The 26,879-nt window shown below is 39.2% G+C and overlaps 1 protein-coding gene across 2 annotated transcripts; it reads left to right on the forward strand.

Moving 5' to 3' along the window:
- Positions 1-204: 204 nt before the first annotated feature.
- ssh2a (slingshot protein phosphatase 2a) lies at positions 205-26,214 on the forward strand. 2 transcript variants are annotated; one of them, XM_056271088.1, is made up of 15 exons: positions 205-357; positions 4,322-4,365; positions 18,262-18,374; positions 19,196-19,260; positions 19,342-19,463; positions 19,556-19,621; positions 19,717-19,782; positions 19,870-20,064; positions 21,446-21,539; positions 21,706-21,834; positions 22,129-22,175; positions 22,270-22,416; positions 22,486-22,686; positions 23,137-24,004; positions 24,490-26,214. In XM_056271088.1, exons 1-15 carry the CDS (start codon positions 295-297, stop codon positions 25,783-25,785), a joined length of 3,516 nt encoding a protein of 1,171 aa, XP_056127063.1. In that variant the 5' UTR covers positions 205-294; the 3' UTR covers positions 25,786-26,214. The 2 variants fall into 2 exon arrangements, with proteins under 2 accessions (XP_056127063.1, XP_056127061.1); XM_056271086.1 differs by lacking the exons at positions 205-357; positions 4,322-4,365 and adding an exon at positions 10,788-11,108.
- The last annotated feature ends 665 nt before the right edge of the window (positions 26,215-26,879 follow it).

A 26,879-nucleotide genomic window follows, 5' to 3' on the forward strand; every position in this document is an offset into this window, starting at 1 on the left:
TAGGCTATATTCAGCTGGCATCCACAAAACTATCAACTATGACGTTATTTCCATGGCAACGCATAATTTAAAGGATTTAGAGACCGATCAGATTATTAACACTAGCGGTATGAAGCCTCACCCCATTACTGTTTAGTACTGTTAGTGGTCTGACAGCTGGAACGCATCGCGCATGCGCAGAGCGAACAGATCTGAGCGAGCTCAAAGACGTTGCACATCTTCCTATGTGCGACGGCACCAAATGATGTGAGTTTCACCGTTACCTTCTTTTACATCTCGTGTTCCTGGACCTTAATGGCGCTGGTCATCGTACAACGGTCGCCAACCCCTAGTACAACCTCCAGTCCCTGTGTGTCGGTGAGTTTCTTATCTATTTCACCAGTTTTTCTCTACTTATTAAATGATCTTATATCCATGTCCGAGCTGTAGCGACAGTTTGGGTGTTCACTGCGCACGCGTAGAACTATACTGAGCTTATCAGTAGTAGACATGCAACTAGCCGGTCACGCTTTGTTCTGTACAAGCGTTCGTAGTTTCATGTTTAATTTTTGAATGTTATTTTAAAATCACTTAAACAACACTCCATTAAGGTTGGCCAGCTATTAGTGAGCAAAGCGGAATTTTTTATTACTGTATAGTTTTGTGAGCTAGTTGAGCTAGTTGCTAGCTGCTGATCTGTAGTACGTGTTTAGTGACATCTGGATTTAATAATCTTTATTTTAGTACCCTGTCATTCTGTTGCATTAAATTTATATAGTCAGATCAATACTTTAAATTCTATTTTTGGAGGAAATGTCTTAGTTATACCTGAAATAAGGCGAAAGGACACACACAAACATTTTTATGTTACTGTGTTAAAACTGTCTAGGATAGGTAGGATACAGTAGGTGTCACAAAAACTGGTTAGAATATGTGCGAATTTGTGGAAGCTTTGCCCTGATACAGTAGAGTAGTGCATTGACTATTTGTCTCAACAACTGTTGCAATTTGATAAAGTAGCACAGCCATTTGTGTTCACACCACTTCCCAGTTTCTCTGAATGTTTTCTCACAATTCACTATTACCATCAGTACAAGATTTGTGGTTCAGCAGGCATATCTCATACATCTGTAATGTTTGCCTGTGTTGCACAGACTGACCATGGATTGTCTAATCTTTTACTTGTGTCTGTTGACAACTCTCTCTTTAATGTTAATGCTCATTAAAAATGCTAAATAATGTGTCAAAGAAAGAGATGGTAAAACTGTGGCTGCAATTATTTGTGTATATGTATTTACATTGTATACTGTAGAAATATTAAGTGTAGTATAGTTGTACTATTCTGAACATCTATGCCCATATGTCTCTATTTTGAGATCTGGACAACACAGTTTTACTTGAGATGAATGCGTTTGTTGATGACAAGGGGGTGATGGTGCATGAAAAGTGGGTTAGTTCTATAAAGCTCACGTCATAATTTGTCGTGTCTTACGGTCCACAAGAAGTAATTTTCAGTGACATTATGACTCTCACCATGAAATTCCAATATTTAAACCGTGAAATCTGTTCCTTTACCCCAATCCATCCTTTTCATTTTCAATTGGAATTAGAATTAGTATGAGAGAATCTGAGTTTTTTTTTTAAACTGGTTACTACGCAGTATATACTGCACATTATTATATATATTTTTCTTCATATAGTACATATTTGAAAGAATATAAGATGCAGCAATAAACACTTAAAATATTAGTTTGCTTGTGCTACTTTCATGTTACTAGACCATATTTATTATAAGTTGCACATTCAATTCAGTGAGTGCCATTATCTGGTTATTATCTCATAAATAAAAGCTTAATTAAAAAAAGATATATATTTAAAATGTCTTAACTTTTGTCAGTCTGATCAAATAATAAGTCAAGATGATAAGTCAAGATGACCCCCCCCCCCCCCCCCCCCCCCCATTACCAGCTGCCCGTCATGTGACCCCATTGAGGCTTCCATGTGAGTCATCTTGTGAGATGCCTCAAGGTTTTCCAGACAAAGTCCTCAGTGAACCTATCCCAGCGAGCCTTATTAGTACGCCATGCTTGACGCCAGTTGTGACCGCATGCAAACTTTACTTGCTGAGAGCTGGTATTGGATAAGCAAATTAGCCACTTTCTCAAATGTATTGGAAGTGAAGAGTTACATTGTTGTACATTCTCATATTACTGAAGCAATATACTTACATGTCACACTGTTGTTTGCTGGTGAAGCATATTTTTGCATAGCATATGGTTATTGTAGTCTGAATAGTCCTGACTACTTCTTATTTACAGTTAACAGTGTTGTTAAGAAGCACTGGGTTGTGACGTCCATATGGAGCATGGGTTGGCTGCCTGATCCCCGAGAGAAAGTACTCTGGGATTGGGATTACTGAAACAGGCAGCATGGATTAACCATAGCCTAGGCCGTTGTAGGCAGAGGAAGCCTGAAGCTTTGCAGTAATCACACGTGTGTGTGTGTGTGTGTGTGTGTGTGTGTGTGTGTGTGTGTGTGTGTGTGTGTGTGTGTGTGTGTGTGTGTGCGTGTGAAGGTTTAGTTTTGCAAGATATCAATCACTGGAAGACAGGGATGTGCGAGCCGCTTGATAAGCAGGCATGACGCGTCATTAGTAGTAGACAAAAGATTCTCTTTCTTAATGAGACTGCAGATGGAGAAGGTGTTTTGACTAAACATCCCCCTCTATTTTGCTGGGTAATGATGTGTCTGTGTGTTGAGTGCCTATCCTCATCTTCTTTATAATGGCCCTGATTGTATTGTGGTCAGTAATATTGTTTTTTGTTTTTTAAGAAATGAATACTTTTATTAAGCAAGGATGCATTAAACTGATCAAAAGTGACAGTTAAGCCATGTATCATGTTAAAGATTTCTATTTCAAATAAATGCTGTTCTTTTGAATTTTCTATTAATCAAAGAATACTGGGGGAAAAATGTATCATGGTTTCCACAAAAATATTAAGCAGCACAACTGTTTTCAACCTTGATAATAATAAGAAATGTTACTTGAGCAGCAAAACAACATGTCAACACGGTGATCATGTGACACTGAGAAGACTGGAGTAACGATCCTGAAATTCAGCTTTGCATCACAGGAATAAATTACATTTTAAAATATATTAAACTTTTGGCAGTCTGATCAAATGATGTTCAAATTGTGGTTGATATTGTTTAGGAAATATCCTAAACTACAAACATTATATGAATAATGTGCTGTTTTAAAAATAACATTTAATTAACCTCAAATATTGTGTACATAGTGAAAAATAATACAAATATGGTAGTACATAATTCTGAATATAGTTTAAAGGCCCTCTCACACCAAGATTGTTAACTATAAAGATTTTAAAATATGTTAAAAAAGAAAACTGTTTTTAAATTGTAATATTTCACAGTATTCCTGTTTTTACTGATTTTTTGTTTAAATAAATGCAGCATTGGTGAGCATAAGAGACTTTTTTTCAAAAACATGAAAAAAGCTTACTGACCGAAAACTTTTGAACAGTAGTGTATATCATATATGATGGCGGCTTTATTCGTGTGCATCTAAGGCCTGTTTTCTGTAGTTCTGGGTCCCCTTGGAAAACGACCCGGCTCGGTCGGCTTTTTTGGAAATTTCCGGCAAACTAAACGGTACATGCCCTCATCCCCTTTCTCGACCCAGGTGTACTGTGTTTTCCATGACATTAGAAATGTCCTCTTTCTTGTATCCGCCTCGTAGTTTTTTGACATTTTGACATTCGCACCACTGTGTATGACGTTTGCTGTTTGTTTTGCTGATGGCCAGCCCGTGCGCCGCCCGGGCCATTGCTTATGTCGAGCCCTGGTATATGACTTGCTTCTTAATTTGTAGATGGGTATATGATCTGAAAAGGAATATGAATTGAATATTAATGAGTCTGACTATTATTATTATATTTATTACATTATTTAAGTCATATCATAGGAACTTGGTGTCTTTTCGTGCGGCAGTTCAGTTTGTTTTTGCTAAACTTGAAAATAATTATGAATTTTTATTATAGGAAAACGCATACAAAATCTGTCAAAAGGGGTGAAGCAGTATATTTCTAACACTGGGGAATATAATTTGTGTGTAATTTCTGTAGTTTCCTGTTACTTGCTGGCTGATGCTAAAGTTTGATGGGAAAAATTAGCACTTTATCAGCCTATCGTTGCAGATAGAGGTACAGGTAGGAGTACAATTACTGTAAGTTTTGGATTTCATGCTGGACCACTGTAATCTGCTTGAATGTACTCTAGGTCTGACCATTGTATCTCTCTTTTTCTCATTCTCTTCCTATAGGAGGCAGGCAGTGCTGACGATGACCGGCGCTCTCAGCCCAGAAGGTACGTCCACAGGCCTGCATTTAACCTCATCTGTTCATCCACCAGCATGCTAAAATCCATATTTATCTCTCAGATATTCATAGCCACACTTGACCGAACAATCATTTTGTTTTTGAGGAAAACATTCACTTTAGTTTCGATCCATCTTATGCAGTATCTCCACCAGGGGGAGTATTCTGAACGGTGCGTGACTGGAACATGAATAATATTCAAACCCTGCCAGAGTTTTTAACAATGTTTGGTTCATGTTCAGAATGGGTAACTGCATTGTTTGATCTGCCTGTTTCGGCCAAATAATAGGACTAGTGCAAAAATTGACTTGAAGTCAGAGTGGAAGCCGATCTGTGATTTCAGATAATGTAACAATAAATATCTGTGTCTAGGAAAGGAACTGAAAATTTGAAAATAGTTCATTATTATTTGAGTGAAACCAGGAAGATGGTGACCTGAATTTTGACTTCCTAATGTACGTGACTATGCAATCCAGTACACTACAGTATTTGGCCAGTAAAATATTTGCATGATTATCAGTTTGCTGTATCTGAGGTCAGCAATATTTGTGTATTTTAGAGTACACACGTATGTAAGTGACATCAGACTTGTTTCTTTTGTATCCGTCTCTTGTTTACAACATCTCTGTTGTGGTTTGTGCTAAATCAGACTTTACATGAGAACCTATTACATAGGCGCGCACGCAATTTGTTTTTTGCAGAATCATTAAAAAAAAAAACTTCTACACATTCCCACCACTTACGTTTTTAATTTGATTATTTAAATGTTTTAAATAAATTATTATTTATTTATTTATTATATATTAAATAATAATGATACTATAATAAGCTAATAAACTTGTAGTGCTCTGAGTTCTACATTTTATTATATTTAACTCCATTTATATATTAAATAATAATGATACTATAATAAGCTAATAAACTTGTAGTGCTCTGAGTTCTACATTTTATTATATTTAACTCCACTCCACAAAATTCCTTATATTTTCCTCCAAAATTAGTGATTGGGAAATGGGGAAAATGTAAAAAAATTGTGCCTTTAGAATTGAACTGACTTTTAGTCATAGGTGTGCATTATTCAGCTTATATTTATCAATATTTTAAACATAGCTCATGCAGTCATATTTGTAATTAATTCATGTTTAGACTTTTTGTTTTGTTTTTGACTCCGGTATTACATACTGTGTACATACTATAATCATATCTCGTCCATCGTCCATCAAAATATATTACATCATTTAAAATATATATTATAAAATATACATTTTTTATATATATATATATTACATTTATTATATAAAAATATATATCTGCAGGTTCTGTCTGAGCCTGCTTATAGGACATTAAAGTACAAACTTGTGGAGGACTGCATTACATGGTTGACAGCGTAGGGCTTTCATTAGAAGGTCTGGACAGGATTCAGACTCCAGTCTAATTTGAATCATAAGTATCCTGGCGCATGATAACTATTCAAGCTTAGTTATGCAACGCTGTTTGGCTTCCCACCACCAGTTGGAATCGTCTGGGAGGGTCTTGCATGACATCAGACTTTTGTTTGTGTAGTATCCAAGACAAAAACTAGAACCCCCAGGTCAAGCTTAAAAGGGACCCCAAAACTTGGCACTTTCAATGCCGTGCCACACATGTCCTCAATTACACGGCATGTTAGGTAATCCTATGATGTCATTTCCTTGCGTTATTCTCATATCTCTGAGCGCTGTGTGTGTTTTCATTTGCCTTTTCCCACTGGCACCCCCGTGCAACAACCTGACCCTCGATGACAACATTTGGCCTGAATTAAATATATCTTGCTGTGCATGATAATGTACGATTTTTAAAGGGACTGAGGAGGGAATCTCAGTACACTCTGGAACACAAAAATAAATGCTTTTTAATTTAGCAGTGTTGCTGCCATGTACACTACCTTTCAAAAGTTTGGGGTTCATTGGTAAGATGTTTAATTTAAGAAAGTCTCTTATGCTCTCTAAGATCATATTTATTTGATCAAAAATACAGTAAAAACAGCAATATTATGAAATATTATTCCAATTTAAAACAATTGTTTTGTATCTAAAAGATATGTGATGACAAAGCTGAATATTCATCAGCCATTACCTACTGGTGACATGATCCTTCAGAAATCATTCTGCTTATTTGGTGCTCAGGAAAGATCTCTTATTATTATTATTAATGTTGAAAACAATTGTGCTGTTACAGTACATGTCTTTACTGTAACTTTTGATCAATTTAATGCATTGTTGTTGAATAAAAGTATAATTTCTTTAAACAAAAACAACAAAATGGACTTTTGTCTATGACTTGTCATAAATTCTCAGAAATGGTTTCACTTTTGAAACATGTGGTGTGTATCTTGGAGGAATTTTAAAATGGACTCGGTGCTTGTAAAACCCCATGTGGTCAGAGAAGGATGTGGTTGATGAATAAAAACATGGTTGAAACAAATCAAATGTATTAAAATACATAAGAACTACAACAAAAGTTGTAGCTGCTAAAGAGATTTCAGAATCTGTATGTCTGAATTGTATGTATTAGCAGGACTGTCATCATCAGCGTTTGCATTTATTGTTCTTTTTATGGGACTATTAAGTCATAGCAGGGCTGCAGTGTAGTTATTGTGTTTTTTAGCTGGCCTGCAATACATTTGCTTTGTGCACTGGCCTCATTCCAGCAACTCAAATTAGTCTTGAGGCTGGAGAAGGGGGTGGTTAAGAGAGAAAGCAGAAGATACAGGCACCAGGAAACAGAATAGAAAAATAGATCCAGCATATAAGGAAAATTTCAGAGATATTAAGGTGTCACAGCAGTGTGGCCGAACAGGTTTTTCTGGACCACTTACAAATATGTTTATGAGTACGTGTATATAAATTCGGTTGGCTGACCATTTGTCACAGGGCTGGGCAGAGCAAGTTTATTCATGCCTGAGTTTCTCTCATTTCACCTAGTTTATTTACAAGGTCAGGTGTAATCATGTGTCAACCGGTGCTTCTGCTACACTATAACATGGTATATCTGTGGTGTAATTCATTGCAAATGGGTGCTTTCATAGTAGATAGCTTTGTTTATAATGGGAGTAATTTATTTATATAACAGATTTTATTTTGCCATTTTTGTTCAGATAGTACAGTTGGAGCGAAAGTGAGAGGGATGTGGGATCAGGATAGGACCAAAAGCGAGGATTCGAACTTGGGTCGCCTGCAGCTCAATTGGCTGTAATCTCCGACATAATGGGAGTAGTTTAGTTTTGACACATTGAGACAAACCACTTGCGTCTGAACTGAACTGTACTGTAGGTTGCTTCTGGTTCCTCAAAAAACTCAAACTCATCAAAACTTTGCACATTTTGAATTCAATGTTTACTCACAGGTGTGCATTTATTGGCTTATATTTATTTACGGCGGCTTTGAACATATCTCACCGAGTGATATTTGAAATGTATTCATGTTTTGACTTTTTGAGATGTACATTTATAGTAAGTGGTAGACAAAAGTCCTGGTGAGGTACACTACTATTCAAAAGATTTTTTATTTTTTTTGGAAAGAAATTAACACTTTTATTCAATGCATTCAATTGATTAAAAGTTACAGTAAAGACATTTAGCATTTTTGTGTTTTGTTTGTTACACAATGTGAAGCTGTTTTGCACTTGATACCCGACTTTTCATTTTATAATCAGATCTTTGTCTTTTACACACACACACACACACACACACACACACACACACACACACACACACATATATATATATATATACAATTATATTTATATCATATCATTTAATATGTCATTAAAATAAAATAAAAATATTTTATTTTTCATTTGTGAAGAATCTAAGAATCTGGGTTGAATTTCCAGCAACAACAACTGTATAGTGACTTCCCTTTACCGTAATAAAATTACTCATGCCGCAATATAAGATTTTGGTCATACCGCCCACAGGATTTCCCATGTGGCTGACCATTTTTTAATAGAGTGTAGTAAAGAATTGGTATGAGACACGTTCCCAGCTCCAAGTATAGGAAACAGCTGGCTCTTAAGAACACTGCGGTCATGGAATGGGGGTAATCAAGGGAGCATCCATTATCTTGGAAGCACTAGTGACCTTTTCCAGGACATTGCATGCAAGACGGCAGCCGTTGCACAACACGGACTCAAAATTTTGTAAACACGACATGACAACAGCAACATCTCAAATTACCAGCCAAGAGAGTCAAATGGGAAAACTCTGATATAAACACAAAGTAGCTTACTCAACCCTGACTGTGTTAACAGCCTGGAGATGTTTGTGATAAGGCTTCAGATGTTATACTGTCACGAGAACAAATGCATTGCAACGCGGAATGTGATGTATTTTCACGCAAGGAGATGGGTGTGTTGATCCCATCAACCCTAAGCACGTAGAACCTACGTCATGCATTCACGTGTCAGTTCTGTGTCAGATTTAGATTTAAGTAGGTTTACTGTTTACATAAAATTCACTCAGACATGTAGAATAGCGAGCTCTAAACAAGCAGTCTTCATGGGTTTAAGTGAACAATCGACTAGTATCTCAATATTGATTCCCAGCAGTCTGATTTTGTTGATCTGAAGTCTTTCTCTGCACTGACTGATGTTTATCTGTCAAACCCAGACATCTTGTCTGTTACTGTTCTGTGTCAAACTACCCAGGTTCCTCTTTCAAGCCGTCATGCAAATGTCTTGGTGACGTTAAGTCGTCGAAGGCTTTTATTGAGACATCTACCTTGAAATCGCAGTGGTGTGTGTTTAGTTTACACCTTACCTTGGTTTTAAGTCTCCAAAGATGAAAAATATCCTTGAATCAAATAATATGACAGTATGTAAAACTTGTCGTGCATGAACTCACTCGGATATTTGGATGAGAGATATACAGTGTTTGTCGCGTTGTGCCTTTTTAAACAAGATTGATTTTCCCAATGGTCTGGGTCAAGTCATCGCCTTTGACAAGAACACAGAAAAAATAGACTGAATCTTGTGACGGGCCAAATATGCAGTTTGCAAAGAATAAACCTTCCCTTCTAGTGAATCGGGAAGTAAACGTTTATCAATTTTGAAATGTGATTACTGATTTGAAGTATTTAGTTCCTTACTGTCAGTAAATATTGGTGGCAGAACCTGTGAACTGAAACGTTCCTCTTTTTTTTTCTTTTTTTTTATACCTCAAATTCAAATGATGAAGGCGAGTTTTTTTGTTTTTATTTCGGAGGGGCACTCTGGGTTTGGGACCCTCGGAGCCCTCCCCTCGGACAGCAAGCCAAAAATGCATAATCTTTACTCTATGTAATTGTGAACTCGTGAAATGACAATTAAACACGTGCCACCACACTTTAATTTAGAAAAATCTATTATTTGAATCTATTATTTAATTATAGTAATATCTGAAATCAAAAATAAATAAATAAAGGCTTTACAGATGTGTGGCCATTGGCCAAGTGTAAATGTGATGTGCGTACCCCATCATCCAGTCCACCAAGATTCATAAAGTAACCAAGTATAAATTTCTAGAGATAGAAAGTGAGGTGAAATATTTTAATAGTTTGCACACATGATAGCTTTTGGTGTTTTTGGACTCTCCACTCAGTTAGACTTTTTATTGCTTTGGCAAGATGCCAGCATTGATGAAAACCTAAACTGAGCTCTTACGTCAAAACTTGAATTTGATTTGAATGAGGTTTTCTCTAATTTTTTGCATGTTGTTTGGGTTTGCTGTTTTACACTGATGGGTAACATGTTTCGACCACATATTTTGCATATGTCCAAGACCCCAGACAGACTCAAATCAAAAAAATAAATAAAAGCTTTATGCAAAAAAGAAATGTGAAAAATGAAATATGACCTTGACATGTCAGATTCACCCATAAACACACTTGCAGCTCACTGGCAGTTTAAACCTGGCTTGCTAAATGTTTTTATTTTCCCCTGTTCCTATGTCCCTTTTAAACCTCAGCTATTCATAGAACCCCTTGACTGCTTATGGAAAACAACTGTCTGATGTGAAGGATGCACTGAAGTGCACTCCAGGCTCGTGATTTCGCAGCTGAGGTCGTATTCCGTGTCCTTGCGCGGGTGTCTGAAGTGTCGGCAGTCTGTGGAGTCCTGCAGTGGACCCTTCCTGAAGCACATGTCAGCAGCTCCTCCTCTCTTCTGTTCAAGCATTAGTGCGCCGCACCGCAGTTCTTACACACGGAGTTGTGTGAGTGAAGCGGCTTGCCGTCGCCGGCTCATGCCAAAGCAAATGCACATGTAGAGTTTGTTTTTGTAGCTTTATACGTTCTCATTTGTAGTTTTACGCTTGTTTAGGGGCAGTGTTTACTGGGTTTAAACGAAACGGTTAACTTCTGGGGACTGTTTAAAAAAAAAAAAAAAAAATATCAACCATTACGTTATTTTAAGGCCACGTTGGTGTCCTTTTAAGGCCTTATGGACGGATCATTTTAAAACTATTTTAGCTGACTGGTCAAAGCACCAGATTTATTTATTTTGGACAGCTTTTTAGTACTTGGGTAGTATGATGGCTGTAGAGGGGTCTATCTGAGGATATCCGGCTCTCTGGTCCTCCGTCATGACCCTGGAGAGTGTGGCGATCACGGAGAGCTCAAGCTCCTCTGCGCGGGGATTCTGCTCCTGCTGCGGGGCGAAAATAATGCCGTACTTCTCCGACAACGCGGTCGCTTCTCAAAACCAGATCAACCAGCTGTAAGTAAAGCTCAACTGTTAAGCACCAGATTTATAAGCTAAGTAAATCGCCATAGATTCCGCTCTTAAGTGTTTATACTATACAAGTTATTTGTGCGAATGATTTTATTAGTGTAGCCTACTAACTGATAATCAAGAATATAACTTTCCCACGAATGCAATTGTGTGACGGTAAATACACTGCGAAATACTTCTCGTCACATCAGTTAGCAGAAGTGGATGTTTCCTAATCCCAAGCCTTTGACGTAGTTGTGTGTTGTGAAAGATGACAGGAGAGTGATGCGATTCACTCCTGTCGACGAGATTAACTGATGGATGAGTCGTACAATAACTGTGCCTCAACTTTTTTTTTATCATAACCATATAAAGTCGTGGACTTATTTTAATGGTGTGTCTAGTACCAACGCACTATGTAATGGCATGTTTTGGATGTAAGTAATATTGAGTTTTTTATGTTTGTATAATTCATATGCAAAATATATACATTCCTGTTCAAAAGTTTGGTTTCGTCAACTCAGTTCAAGTTAATTTGAATAGCGCGTTGACAATATTGTTTCAAAGCAGCTTTACAGAAAATGCTTGTTACAATTTAGGAAGTATTCTGTTATCAGTCAGATTTTTCAAAATTCTTGATTTCTTTACAAAAAAGTATCTTATGCTCACAAGGCTGCATTTTATTTGATAAAAATAGATATATCATTACAATTTAACTGTTTTAATATATTTTAAAATGTAATTTCTTTCTGTGATGCAAAGCTGAAATTTCATAATCATTACTCCAGTCTTCAGTCACATGATCCTTCAGAAATCATTCTAATATGCTAATTTGCTGCTCAAGAAACATTTATTAATATTATCAATGTTGTAAACAGTTGTGCTGCTTTATATTTTTGTGTAAACCGTTTTTTTTTTTTTTTTAGAATTCTTTGATGAATAGAAAGTTCAAAAGAAACATTTGGAATAGAAATTATTTGGAACAAACGTCCTTACGGTCACAATTTCAATCCCATTCTTGTTGGACAAAAATAATAATAACATTTTTTTTTAAAAACTGTTTTTGACCACAAACTTTTGAACAGAAGTGTATAATTTTAATTACAGTGCAACATTACGGAACCCCTAAAAGGGACATGAAGGGGAAAAAAATGAAATGGGAGGGAAAATTATTTGACGCTTTTGCATTCTCTCACAAATGTTTTGCGTTCCCTTGAGAAACTTTGCGTTCACTCGCAAAGAACAAAAAGTTTTTGCGAGGGAACGCAAAGTTTCTTAGGGTGTATTCACACCAGGAAAGTCCGATAGTTCACTTGCTTTGGTCCGGACCAAATCATTTTTTATTTTTATTTTTTGGTACGGTTCGCTTTCACACTGCTCTTTTTGCAAGTGAACCAAAATTTGTAAACAAAACCACACGTGTGCTAAGGTCGTCCATTCATTGGACAAGGATTCTCAAGTAGGGAAGTCAGGAAGTGCAAAAATGGCTCAGCATGGAGATATTTCGTACTGCAATATTTGTTATTTTACTAATTTTGTGTTATTCTGTACAAACGCAATATAAAGAAACTGCGCAGAAGACGGATAAGGTATAAAGTTTTGATTCATAGAGAGGGGCTATGTTCACACATTTAAATAATGAGATTCTTATTGTATATACTGCTAACAAGTGCTGTCAATGTTAACGCTTGCGATTAAGTTTGTCCAGTTTAAAGCAGCATCATCCTTGTATTGTAACTATCGTTACATTATATGAACTGCAAAAGCTTTTTTTTTGCATATGCGCGATTAGACTAAAGAGAACGCTCTGTGTGTGAATGTCCTGATGCACACACTCATTCATTCATTCATTCCAATGATGCACACACGACGCGCAGAAAGACGCGCAACAGTATCGTGTGGCCAGACTGCGCGCCGGAATGGAATTCTCTTTCGCACTTGAACAACAATAACACAAACCATTATGCCAAAATCTCCGACTACGGAAGCCTGTTAACTCAAAGCCGCAGTGCTTTCTTGCAATTGGGTCGGTTCATGTTCACACCGTAAACGAACCGTACCAGAGTTCGTTTGGAACCGTACCGAGACCACCTCTTCAGCTGGGTCTCGGTTCGGTTGTTTGGTCCGCACCCGAGTTCGATTGCTGTATTCACACCTGCCCAAAAGGTCCGCACCAAAGGGGGAAACGAACTAGAGTTCGATTCAATCGAACCAAACAAGGCAGGTGTGAATACACCCTTAGTTTGTGTTTTTTTTAGCTTTGTGATCTTTATTTGATGAAAATACCAAGTGTAAATGTCCTCCAGGTTGGTTTTGAGTTGAAACTGATGACAATGCGAATCAGGAAGTGGTTTGAGACACATACAAAAGATTTGACTAAAGTTCTGCAAAATGTTGCTGTCCAGCATTAGCATCATCAAAAATGTGAACTTGGTTAAATTTGCATATTGTGGGGGTATTGAAGATATGATTGATATCTGTTTACAGATGTGTGACCAAGTGTAAATGTGATACCCCATCAGCAATCCGGTCCACCAAGATTCATAAAGTAACCAAGTATACATTTCTAGAGATAGAAAGTGAGGTGAAATATTTGGTGTTTTTGGACTCTCCACCCAGTTAGACTTTTTATTGCTTTGGCTTTGGCAAGATGCCAGCATTGATTATGAAAACCTGATGGTGGATCTCATAACAAACCTATCTGAAGCTAAACTGAGCTCTTACGTCAACCTGAATTTGATTTGAATGAGGTTCTCTCTCATTTTTGCATGTTGTTTGCTGGTTTACACTGACAGGTAACATGTTTCGACCACAGATTTTGCATATGTCCAAGACCCCAGACTGCTTGAAACCTCAAAATAAGCAGCATGTACTAAATCCAATTTGCTACACCCCACCAGACTGTGAAATCTTTTGAGTCAGGCCTAAACTCCAGTCGATTGGTTTCTTTCATGTTTCAGTGCAGAGCAGAGATGTACGGCTCTGTTTTTAGACTGACTAAGCAGTCATCTGACATTAGTCAATAGCGTTACAGCATCATTTGTTTTTTTCTCTCCTTATGCAGAGGAATCAGTACTGATGTTATTTATACTGTGTTAATAGGAAGGACTTGATCACTGGGGTAGAGTTCTTTTATCTTGCAAACCAACAGTAGATATGGGTAATTTAATTTTCAGTGAACCGTAATGCAATTTTTTAATCCGTCAGATAGAGCAGGTGATACCTGATGGGAATTTACAAGATAATATGAAAGCATATAAAAACCTCCATTACTCATTCACTGCCAAAGCAAACAGAGCTAAGAATAGGCCTGTGTTTGTCAGTGAGCTTTAATGATTAACCTGGCTGGGAAATTACAGGTGTGAGATACTGGAAGGAAGTTGAGCAGTGTGTTGACATTTGCAGTGAGAAACAGAATTGCTGTATACTTACCTTTACTTCACACAGTCAGTGACGCACGTGTTTCCCAACTTCCAAGTCAAGTATGCACTTGATGCGCTTAAGGGTTGGTATCGTCATAAGGAAATCTGATGTAGTTTGTTCTTCTGTTGAAATACAGGACATAGTTGGTTTGGTAAAAATTTTCTCCTACACTGTGGTGTTGAAACAAACAGCAAAACCCAGATCATTCTTAAGATTCTCCCATATTCCCAAGTTCTTTGGGAGCGAGAACTATACTATGCTATCTGACTTTTAAAAATGGAATAACATAAGCAGCTAGTTGTACACTTCTGTTGTCTCAATCTAGCAATGTTTATGAGTAGAAAATATATAAATGATATATGAAAACACAAAACTGGATTCAGACCAGTGTAATTTTACTGTTGTTTATACTATTTTTATATTTATTAATATTTTTATTTATCTTTTATTTGAATACTTTATTTTAATTTTAATTTAAGTTTAGTCATTTCACTATGTGCTTTTATAATTTATTCATTTATTTATATCTTTGGTTTATTTCAGTTTAGTGTTAGAAATTGTAGCTTATTTGTTTCAGTTAGCTGCCAAGTGCCAATGCAACATTTTTAAGTGTAAGTTTTTCATCTAATGTTTTTATTTTATTTCATCTTTTTTAATTACCAAAACATTTTATAACCAGATTATAGGGTCATATATACAATAATGAACTGCAGGCTCACATTATTTAATTTGAGCTTCTAAGCAAGGTGTACAAATAAACAACACTTTCTAAGCAACTCCTTTCACCCTTTGTTAACACCCCCCACCCCCCAAAAAATTGACTTGATTTCTACTAACCTAATCTTATTTTGTACTCTTTTTCGTGGAAAGTGCCTGAATGCTTGGGTAAAGCATATTGTTCAAAATTTAAATATTTTGATATGTAAGATTGTTTTAATTTGATCTATTTCATAGTTAAAAGAGTGGTTCAGTATAGTCATCATGACTTCAACTGGTCACACATGTGGACCAATTAGAAAGCAGGACTGTGAACTTGGAATAGTTCCTCGCCGTCTCGTTTAATTTTAAAAACTAGGCCTGTACTGTCAAAGTTTTGTTCCAGTGTTTGTCTTTGAGTTTTCCAAACCTGTCTGTATTAGTGGCAAGGGGGCTAATTTGTATCTCAGAAGGTGACAAAATTCCATCTCCTTCTCTCACTCTGAATCTTTATCAGGGCTGAACTCATAAGGCCTTCAGCCTGGACCTATATTTATCCCTTCTCTAGTGGGAGAGTGACTAATATGGCCAGGGACAGGTGGGGGTCAGGCATCTTTCAGCTTGTTGCATGGCTCTCAACGGCCCCTTACATAGTGATGATTGTGTCTGTGCCCTAGCAACTACTGTCCAGCACTTCATGCCAAAAGATGACCCTCCCAACCTCTTTTATTTCTCTCTCCCTAAGCTGTGTGTAGACAAGCGCAGGCAGGTCATCTATTTCCTCTGTCTGACCTATCTGGATTCTCTTCTTTTTTTCTCTCGTGTGTATGCGTATGCCCTTACATGTCTGCCTCAGTGAAATGCCAGTGGGTGGAAATTGCATCACATGGCCCCCGTGCTCTCTCCACTCTCTGAACACGGATACTTGTGCTGCAAAAGACAGCCCGGCACAGTGTCCCAGGTCATATTCTTGACACATCACTTAAGTGGTGTCTGCACCCACGGTGCCTTTAGTAGACTACATTTTGCAGTTTGCATTTTTGCTACTAATAGCGATCAGTATATGAGTAGTTAATGTCAAGTACTTATGGTAAATGCTATAATCCATCTCAAACTATTTTAAATGCCATTTTGCTTTTTTAAATTTGTACTTATTATGCATGAAGATTTAATGATCACATTTTGAGAGATTACATGAAATATTTTAACTTTTTAAAATTAATGTGGCACTCTGCAAGACAATTGACCTGACTAAAAATGGTGAAAACCCAATAATATTGACTTATAGATTCATATTTTAACTTAAAGTCTGGATTTAATATATCTATATATGTCAGCTGCTCGTGTAGAATGATAGTTTAACTATGGGTAGTTGGGTTGAAACTGCAGGACAGTCAATAATCTTATCAGACCTTGATGTTCTTTGCAGTCTGCATACTGTCTGCTGTCTTGCACAAAATTACAAAGTTTTGTCCCAAGCGCTCTTCCAGCTGTCATGTTTGGTTACACGAGATGATATACAGTAGCTACCAACACTGTAAAAGTCCATCAGCATTCATTCACTCTGCTGTTTATTTTTAGGTGTGTAAAATTAGCCACGACCCTGTATCAGCCTGGAGCTCATATCCCCTCATATGCTGATAGATGTGCAAAGTGCAGCGCACGAAAAGAGACTGTTTGCACTATACTCTAATTTTCTGCCTATCTTTGTCACTTTCTTGCTCCTGTTTTTTTTCCCGTTTTTTTTTTCATATCAAGCTTCCTATAAAAGTACTCCATAAAGCAGTTTTATCAGCTCAAAAAAAAAAAAAAATTAACATTTGATCACACCTTCCAAAGGCGAGTGTGCCTCTATAAAAATACACTGGCTATAAAAATTTCTTTCTGGCTATGAAACTGTATTTGGCATTTTTTATTAAAATGTTTGGTAAAACAAATGTTTTTGCAGATTTAAGAAGTCTTTTTTGCTCACCAAGGCTTATTTGATAAAAAAATATATTTAAACAGTAATATTGTGTGAAATTTTACAGATTTAAAATAACTGTCTTTAAAACTGCGCTTGTCACAAAAACATGAAACCACATTGTTGTTTTGAGCAAATATTTCTGGTGGTTTTAAGATAACATTTAGGAGAAAACACTTCAGGCATCCTAGATAAACTTTAGGCTAGTCAATTTTCTATAATTTTGTTTTAAACGTGTTTTGTTCTAGTTCCTAATAAACTTTTTTTTTTAAATTTGGTTTGTATTTGGTGCTTAGCTAGTGTTAACTTTGGGTCGGCTGAAAAAATAGATAGACCATGAGATCGAACTGAGACTAGAGAGTGGAGGAAACAGCTGGGTCAGAGGTGACTGGGATGTGGGAAATGAGCTCAGCTGGGCCTGATGGGGTTTTTTTTTCTTTGTTTTTATTTGGGGAGTGACTGCCCCGGGCTTCTTGCGTTCCCTCAATTCTGCAATCCTTCCTCCCTCAAAACCCTGAGACAGAGGGCTAGCGTTTCCGCAGAAATACCTAGATTCCTCAGAAGTTACTCCGAGGGTGCTTTTCAGAGCCAGACGTGGAAAGTCCAAAGCCTGTGGCATGTAATACAGGAACAGCGGTTTATGAGCGAGACCACTAGTCACTGTAAGTGTCGAGATGAAGGTGGTGCTTCGTAATGACTGCTGTCACGGGTCAAACGTCTCCCAGCTCTATAAGTGAGCCGCTGCAGCATGAGCCCCTTCACATATTTTACAATACCACTTTGAGATCTGAGATTGAGTCTCTTAATGTACTGATAGCGCAAGTGCTCAAACGCAGATGTGAATGCTTGGTGAATGCTGTTATACCAATTTGCTGTGTGCTTTTGCGTCACTGTGGCAGTAACAATTACTTCCAGAAATCAAATGTCTGTGACATTTAAAATGTATCTAGACATATTATGTTGACTATTTAACTAGCTTTTTCTTTTTTAGTATGTTTAATTATATATTAAATAATACATTATATAATATATTGTAAAGTCTCTGCTTTCTCTCTCTGTCACTGTTCTTGTCATCAGTATCAGCGAGAACTTCCTAACCGTCAAAGGTGCCGCTCTCTTTCTCCCTCGGGGAAATGGCCCCTCCTCTTCTTCAGCACCCCGCATCATTCAGCGGCGGAACAAACACACAGGTATGAAACCGCACAAAAGGATCTCCTGACGCAGTTTATTGTGCTATTCTCTCTGGCTATCAGACGCAGCTTAACATATGAACATATGTTATGGAATTGGTTTACATTGTACTCTTCCATGTGGCAATGCATAAGACTGACCTTGAGATGAAGGATTTTGTCACTCAAGAATGTTTGTGTGCATGTATTTGCATGCATGTTGATAGACATACTGCTGTGCTTGCAGATAGACAGCATTGATTTCATTATGAGACCCATTAGCTTACAGGAATGCATTATGAAGGGACCCTAGGGTCCGTCAGTCATTGTATAATACAGTATACAGACTTTATTCATCTTTATTTGTCTTCAGTATTTATTTATTTTTATTTATTTTTTATTTAATGATATACAGCCCGGGAAAGTACTTGGACACTTATGCTATACATAAATTGAATGAATTTTATTGCATTAGATAACAAAATATTAAATTAAGCTGTATTTATTTTGAAGGAAAAAATTATAAGCACAGTTTCCTATTAAAATGTTTTAGATGATCGCAATTTCTGTTTCATGCCAACTCCAAGGGTTCAAAAAGTTTTTGTGTCCTCTCTATGCAACTTTTATCAACCATACTTGTTTTTAACTCTCCAACTGGTTTAATATTTTAATATTTCTATTCATGATTTACAAACCCAAGCGTAATCACACACTAGCCAGACAAGGAATGTGTCTTGAATGGGAGTAAGTGAAATTGGCCTCTAGATAATTTTCACTGAAGCATGCAAATGTCACAACACTATTATCTGGGAGGTTTATGGTTGTTATTGGTTCCTTCACAGGTGACCTTCAGCAGCATTTGCAGACCATGTTCACCCTGCTGCGCCCAGAGGACACCATCCGCCTGGTAACTACCATCATTCAGACCTAATTAATCAAACCACATGCATCAGAATGCTGAACGTCTCTGATTCTGTCTCTATCACAGGCTGTCCGTTTAGAGAGCGCCTACACCCTGCGTACACGGTACATGGTGATCGTCTCCACCAATGGTAGACAGGACACAGAAGAAAATGTGGTGCTGGGAATGGACTTCAGCAATTCAGACCGGTCAGTATAATGCAGACACGCTGATTAGTTAATTTTGCATTTGTTAATGTTGAAGGTGGTGCTCATAATATGTGATGATGCGTTTCCTGTAGCACTTGCACAGTTGGGCTGGTTTTACCTTTGTGGAGCGATACACTTATACACTTGGATGGAGACGGGTGAGGCATAACATGCATGCACAAACCAGTTCTGCATTTTTAAACAAAACTTTTACAGAGTATTCAGACTGAAAGTGATGTTTTCCTCTCATTAGTGGCTTCAGTGTGTCCACCGTTAGCCGAGTCCATGTCTTCAAACCAGTCTCAGTGCAGGCCATGTGGTGAGTGTCTATAAAGACAGCTTTTTCGCACTCTCATACTTTTTTTATGAAAGGTTAATGTATTTTCTCTCTCGCACATACTCTTAGGTCAGCCTTGCAGTCTCTGCATAAGGTTTGCGAGGTGGCCCGATGTCATAACTACTACCCCGGCAGTCTCTTCCTGACCTGGGTCAGTTACTATCAGAGCCATATGTCCTCAGACCAGCACTGCATCAATGAGTGGAACGCCATGCGAGACGTGCAGTCCTACCGTGCAGACTCACCCGTGCTGTTCACTGATGTGTGAGTAATGTTTTCAACATTGATAATAGAAAACAGTCATTTTAAATTTAAAACATCAGAAAATCTTAATGACTCCAAACCTTTGATCGACAGTGTATGGTTTTGTGGAAATAGGTGTCAGAGCCCTTATGAAACACGGGTATTGTTATTGTGCTTTCCATATTTAGGGCCAAGTTGATGTTGTTTACAAATAGGTGTGAATAGCGGTGTTTGGGTTGTAAATCAATCCTTGTTTTTTGGAAAATCGAGTCCGTGCATGCACACTCGCAAAGTTCAATCATATAGGGCAAGTTTGCATCAGAGTAAGACAAGGAGGCATGACATTCCCTGAATAGATTGACGTGTTATTGCCAAATCGATGAGATGACCTCTAACTTCTTCGATGCACAGCGGCCTGATGGTGTAATCCATGTTGTTGCTTGGACTGCAGGGGGGAATTTCCCCTCAGTTGGAGGCATACACACGTGCATGTGTTTATAACATACACAACTTCAGCCTTTTGCTTTTTATAGCTCCACGCCGAGATAGTGATTTACAGTCGGAAAAATGGGCGAGATTGATAGGTAGCCTGGCGGATGGATGGAAACAGGTGGCTTGAGAAGGGGAGTGAAAATTGTCTATCAAGTAGACACTGTGACCCTGAAAGAGGGCACTGAGGTTTCGCCATAGAGATAGTGTTTTCCTCGAGAGTTGAGAGGTCTTTAGTGAAGCGGATCTGTTCTTTTTAGACATCCTGTGAAATGGTGCCCATTGAATGCTTCTGAGTTGGGTTAACTGAGAGAGCTAAGGTATTGTCTTTGTCTCCATAGCTTAAGATTTAGTATGGTCACTTTGCATGAATATACATAGGAACATAATGGGATTATAATTCCACACAGTCACTTTCTTTTTTTCAAGTTTTCATAAAGGTCAATCAAGCTGGCATGTGTAAACATGTTTAACTTAGTTTCCTGCATAGGGGCTTTTCAACCCTCGGAGTGCCTTGTGAACACAGCCACCATCTGAGGGTGTTGACCTACATTGCATAGCAGTGTTTTTAAGGTTACTGGCAGTGATTAAGATCACAGTGCAATCTCCTGGTAGCCAATCAGTGCCTTGTTTTGGTATCAGTGTAGCGACATTTGTCCCGTGGTGAACCCAACACCAGAGGCCTAGGGATGACGCACATTTACCATTAATATTTGCACATACTGCATCTGAGCTGGGATTTTATTTCAAATTGTTTGTTAAATTCAAACAAAGGCTTTGTTCTAAAGTCTCTGGTTTTTGTAGCTCTACTCGAACAATACCACACAGACATACAAAGAATCATACGAGGTGAGGCACGCCTCACATTGAGACCAAACTGGATGATTTATGATTCTGGGTTTCATGCATACAGGCCAACTGAGAGAGAACGCACAGAGAGACTGATTAAGACCCGTTTGAGAGAGATCATGATGCAGAAGGACCTGGAAAACGTTACTTCAAAAGAGGTACAAACATCCATTGTGCATATAGTATGCGATCTTAAAGTCTTCTTGGTTTGATACCTTCCGTAAAACCCACCAAAATCTGAATGTCTTAAATAATACCACCAGATCTTGAGGTTTATGTAAAAAAATGGTAACCGAGGTATTGGATAATAACTTTTTTCTTCAGATTCGGACGGAGCTAGAGATGCAGATGGTTTGCAACCTGCGCGAGTTCAAGGAGTTCATCGATAATGAGATGATTGTCATCCTGGGCCAGATGGACAGCCCCACCGAGATCTTCGACCATGTCTATCTGGTTGGTCACCTACCCACTTGTCTATACCTGTCAATAAAAAGTACTAATCTCCTACGGACATTAGGGAAGGAGTGTTCAATCTTGCTTCTGAAGGGCCAGTGTCCTGCAGAGTTTAGCTATAACCTCAATTAAACACCCGAACCAGCTAATCAAGGTCTTCATGCCTACTTCCAAACTTCCATGCAGGTGTGTTGGAGCTAATCTCTGCAGGACGTTGGCCATCCAGGAGCAGGTTTGGACACCCCTGCTTCAGGAGCATCAACCATAACGTTTAATTTCTGTTTATGTTTCCAGGGTTCAGAGTGGAATGCCTCTAACCTTGAGGAGCTCCAGAACAGTGGGTAAGTGACAGTTATTCCAGGCCACTGTTTTTAAACAAATACATCCGCTCGGCTGTATGCATTCATTGTTAATTTTACCACCCCACTTCCTCAGAGTTCGCTACATCCTGAATGTGACGCGAGAGATTGATAATTTCTTCCCCGGGCTTTTCGAGTATCACAACATCCGAGTGTATGACGAGGAGGCCACAAACCTCTTGGAGTATTGGAATGACACCTACAAGTTCATTTCCAAGGCCAAGTAAGTAGAAAAACTGGCTTCTGAAGTTCTGGTTCTTCGATGGTGTTTCACCAAAGTTTTGCGATCCAGGAAAGCTGGGGTGAAGTGTCTGGTACACTGTAAGATGGGAGTGAGTCGTTCTGCCTCCACCGTGATCGCATACGCTATGAAGGAGTACGGCTGGGACCTGGAAAGAGCCTTTGACCATGTGAAGGAACGGCGCTCCGTCACCAAACCAAACCCATCCTTCATGAAGCAGCTGGAAGAGTACCAGGGTATCCTGCTAGCCAGGTATAGGCCATACACACAGAGCTTGAAGTCAAATGCTTATTCATATTTCCTTTAATCCAACACGCCCTTACCTTTTAAATAAAGAGCCAAAGAATAGTCTTACTGATACACATTGACCTTAGGATTAAATGTAATACTTTTGCTCTTATAAAAAAAAAGGTTTCCATTTGAGTAAATGCTCTTGTATTTTGACTCAATGGCATTGAGTTTCGTCACCATTGTGATCTATTATGCTGGTCTCTCCACATTCCTTTTGTTGTGCAGCTTTTGCTGTCATACTTGCTTTCGTGTTTGTATTCCCATTCACACACCCAGAGCTAATTGTATTTTTAAAATATCGGTCACCACCCTCAGTGATTCACCTGACATTTAATGTTTCCACCATATTGGTGAAAGACGCTCGTCTGACACTCTTGTCTTTCTTTCTGTCTTGCTTTCTCATTCCTCCAGCAAACAGAGGCATAACAAGCTGTGGCGTTCCCACTCAGATAGTGATCTTTCGGAGGGTCACGAGCCGCTGTGCAAGGCATCTCGCTCGCTGGACCGCCCGGACCCATATAACAACAACAGTCCTCCTTCCATCCAGCAGATGCTAGGCATTGCTGTGCTAGAGTCCCTTACCAGTCCACAGCCTGTTACAGGCAACACCCATATCAAATCGGGTGAGCTGCCACATGAGGACCCCTTCCTCCCGCCTCGCCCCAGACAACGAGCAGCTACAGTGGTGCCTGAGCAGAATATGGCAAAGAACTCTCGTAAGAACCTTGCGGTGAGCGAGCCAGTTGCTCGTCGCCACCCTCCTCCCTCTCTACACGTTCTCGCTCCTCCTCTTACGCCAGAGGAGAGAGAGGGCAATACAACTCTAGACCTCGGCGCCCAGTCGTCTCACCAAGTGCCTGAGCCAAAAACAGATACTGTTGAGTTGTCCCCTGACACTCCTGATCAAAATGACTCTTATCAAGTGTCACAAAGCTTAGAACTTTGTCTGGAAAGGGCTATCAGCAAAGATGAAGGGAACCTGCCTTCTCCAAGCACGCCCGAGGCTGACAGCCCCTCAGCAGCCCTTTCGATTCCCGAGCTGGACTCTAGTGATGATAACAACAACCCCAACGCTGCAGATCTGGTAGCAGCAGACTCTGTGCATGCCGGCGCATCCCGCCTTAGCACAGATAGCATTGACTTCTTTAGTGCCAGAGAGAAGTTCCTCTGCCTGTCCCAGGACAAGCACCCTCGCTCATTTTCCGAAATGGCTGCTCTGCAGCCACCTCAATCCAGATGCACCCCTCCCTTGGATGATCCCAGTGAGGAAACGGATGAGGTAAGAGTTTGTGCTCACTTCAAAGATCATTGCACTTCCTGATATGTCATTCTGAAAGATAAATGATAAAACATGAATGGAATGACTCATTTATTGATCAAAAAGTAAAGACACAGGAAGTATATTGAAGTGATACAAGTACAACACTGCCTCTTGCTGGTGTAAACTGAAAAATGTCCATTATGCTGTAGCTTCAGAAGACTGAATATGAAAGGAAGATCTTTTGTACTTTTTTTTGTGATCATTTTCTGTCAATTTTAGAGGTTGACGGCTACAGTCCCCATTCTGGGGGGAAAAAAACAGAGCAATTCTGCCTTACAATTTTGTGAGCCATGGAAGAGAGTTGGTTGAGGGTGCTTAAATGACATGAACTGAATGAAAAGACTTTTAATTTTTTGGCTGAACCATTCTTTTGATGTGGTAACATTTATGTTAATGTGGTAAGCTCTCTTGATTAAGAGTATTTTCTCTTTTCTCATCCCTAGTGCCACGCCCACTCAGAGACCAATAGTGATGCAGTGCCCCACCCCCTTCACCATGACAACAATGTGTGTGTGCGTCATATAGTTACTGAACTGGAATCCATATCACACACCTGCAGTCCACCACTGGCACGCAACTCACCTCAAAGTGCAACACTGGAGGAGGTGGATGGGCAAACTTCTTCAGCTCCTCACTCTCCCTCCGACAGGACCTCAGGATCTGTGCGTCGGGCCACCGAGCAGTTGGAGCTTATACTACGACAGGGTCAAGAGGTTCCTCGCGCTCCTCTTCCTTCCCCATGTTTGGACTGTTCTGAACTGCAATCTTTCTCCAGTAAGCCAGAGGGCACTGTGGCCCCGACCTGCACTGAGACCCAAAAGACTACAGACGAAAAAGGAGGCGACACCAAAGTGCTTGATGATGAGGACTCTGGTATAATCCCTGATCCTTCCTTCTCACTGTATCTTGAAGGGAGTGTTTCGGTGGAGGCTGACCAGATCACTTTGAACCCCACTCTTGAGCCCAGCTCTGGTTCTTCCTCTGTGTTGTGGCTAGAAGGCGTGACCGAGCTGGAGACGGATGTAGACAACCTGTTGAGGCCCCAATTCCGGCTAGCACGCAGCAGTGAGGACTTGCAGAAGATCCAGGAGACTCTCCGAGAGCTCCAGGCGTTCTTGTATGAGGCTGGAGGACTGGGGGCCTGCAATGGACAAGTTGAGGAGAACCAGCCGCTCAAGGGCCAGTGGAACTCATTAGATGGGGAGCAACGCTTGGAGCCCAAAGCACCTGCGATGTGGCAGAGAGCCATGGAAATCGAGGCCCGCATCAGACAGGCCGGTCTAACCCCTCCCTCACTCATGAAACGCTCTGCCTCACTTGCTAAACTTGACCGGCTAGAGCTGTCTACTAACGACTTGAGCGACTGGGACTTCCATCCGGCTAACACAGGGTTTCATCAACCCTCTTCTTCCTCTTTATCCACCTTTCACTCCTTGCCACTGACCCACAGCCATGATGACGCCCATAAGAAGCAGCGTGTTCTACCTCAGAGCCCTTCCACCCCTGATTCCACTGTCCATTTGATAGAGGCGGACAGGATTGAAGGCTCCGCCCACCTCTCACCCTCATGTTTGCAGATAATGCAAGTGGGTGGAGCCAGTCCCCCTGAACACTCCCCCGTCCAGCCCACCAATTCCGTGTCCACACGACAACAACATGCAAAGACTTATCCCATTCGCCGTTTCCGCAAAGCGTCAGACAAGAAAAAGACAGTCACTGTTTTGTACAACACCATGTGACCATTACTGAACTTTCACATGCTGCTTTTATCGGCGTGAAGGACTATCTCAGACTGCAACCAATTAAAGTTTCATTCAGTGAAGTCTAAGCTAAATTTGTACGCTAAAGATGTATGCTACTGTAGGTGCGAATGAGAGCGTGAGTGTGTTTCAGTTGTGTTCAGAATCTTTCAGGTAGCAACTCAAACAAGAGGGTTGTTTCTTAAAATATGCACTTTACTCTCTTGTTTTTCTTTTTTACGGTTTTCTTTTATTTTTTTAGATAGCATTTTTATTTGAGTATTTTTGCACTGGCTTGTTCGGTAGAGTTGACTGTATGTCTGACAGCATGTGGAGTCATGATTCTGTTTGAAATCAAGGTAAACTTGATCAACTTTTTTTATCCTGTGCTTTAGCTGTGACTCATAAAATAAAACTGCACTATTTTAATTATTTTTGTCAAGTCATTTATTCTGTAGACAGGTCAATAAGTGACCTTGTCAATGAGTTTTTAGGATTGGCATATTACAAACCGCATTTGTAATTTTAAAGGTGATGATGATGATGCTTATTATTATTAAGAATAAACTATTAATAATTTGATTTGATAGTAGTTTGTTTTATTGTTTATCATCATCTGAATTGGGATGGAGAACTGTAGTAGCCTGCTCTTTCAGTGCAATTTGCTGTCTGAACCACAGCGCCACAGTGTGGCAAAGAGCTGTACTGCAATATGATGTAATGCATTGTGTGTTGTGGTGGTTGCTTGTACACTAGCATTATTTTAACATTCAGCATTTTCATGTTTGTAATTTACCAAAACCAAGCAAGTTAAGGGACACTAGTAATGATCTCCTGCATTTAACAATCTCAGGTATTTTAAATTCATTTTACAGAAAGTTCAGTTAAAACATGTAACATATCTTAGTGGCCATGTTTTTGTTTTTTTTTGCATTGCTAATGAGCACACGCTTGATGCATATTAGAGAACAGAAGTTCCACCAGAGTCCATTTTTAGCTCCGTCTGGGATCAGTGGCTATTATATTTAAAATATTCTCGTCATAGTACCTGCACCGACTGACTCTGATTAATATTATTCATTGAGGTTGACTCA

Source organism: Rhinichthys klamathensis, unplaced genomic scaffold (assembly GCF_029890125.1).
Source record: "Rhinichthys klamathensis goyatoka isolate OS25496 unplaced genomic scaffold, OSU_Roscu_1.1 h1tg000311l_1, whole genome shotgun sequence".
NCBI classification, from domain to species: domain Eukaryota; kingdom Metazoa; phylum Chordata; class Actinopteri; order Cypriniformes; family Leuciscidae; genus Rhinichthys; species Rhinichthys klamathensis.

Bases quoted from the DNA above. Each gene is read 5' to 3' on its own strand.
- ssh2a (XM_056271086.1), top strand. From the start codon at position 10,975: ATGACCCTGGAGAGTGTGGCGATCACGGAGAGCTCAAGCTCCTCTGCG. The intron at 22,417-22,485 runs GTAAGTAGAAAA...TTTGCGATCCAG, and splicing joins AAGTTCATTTCCAAGGCCAA to GAAAGCTGGGGTGAAGTGTC. The intron at 24,005-24,489 runs GTAAGAGTTTGT...TCTCATCCCTAG, and splicing joins CCAGTGAGGAAACGGATGAG to TGCCACGCCCACTCAGAGAC.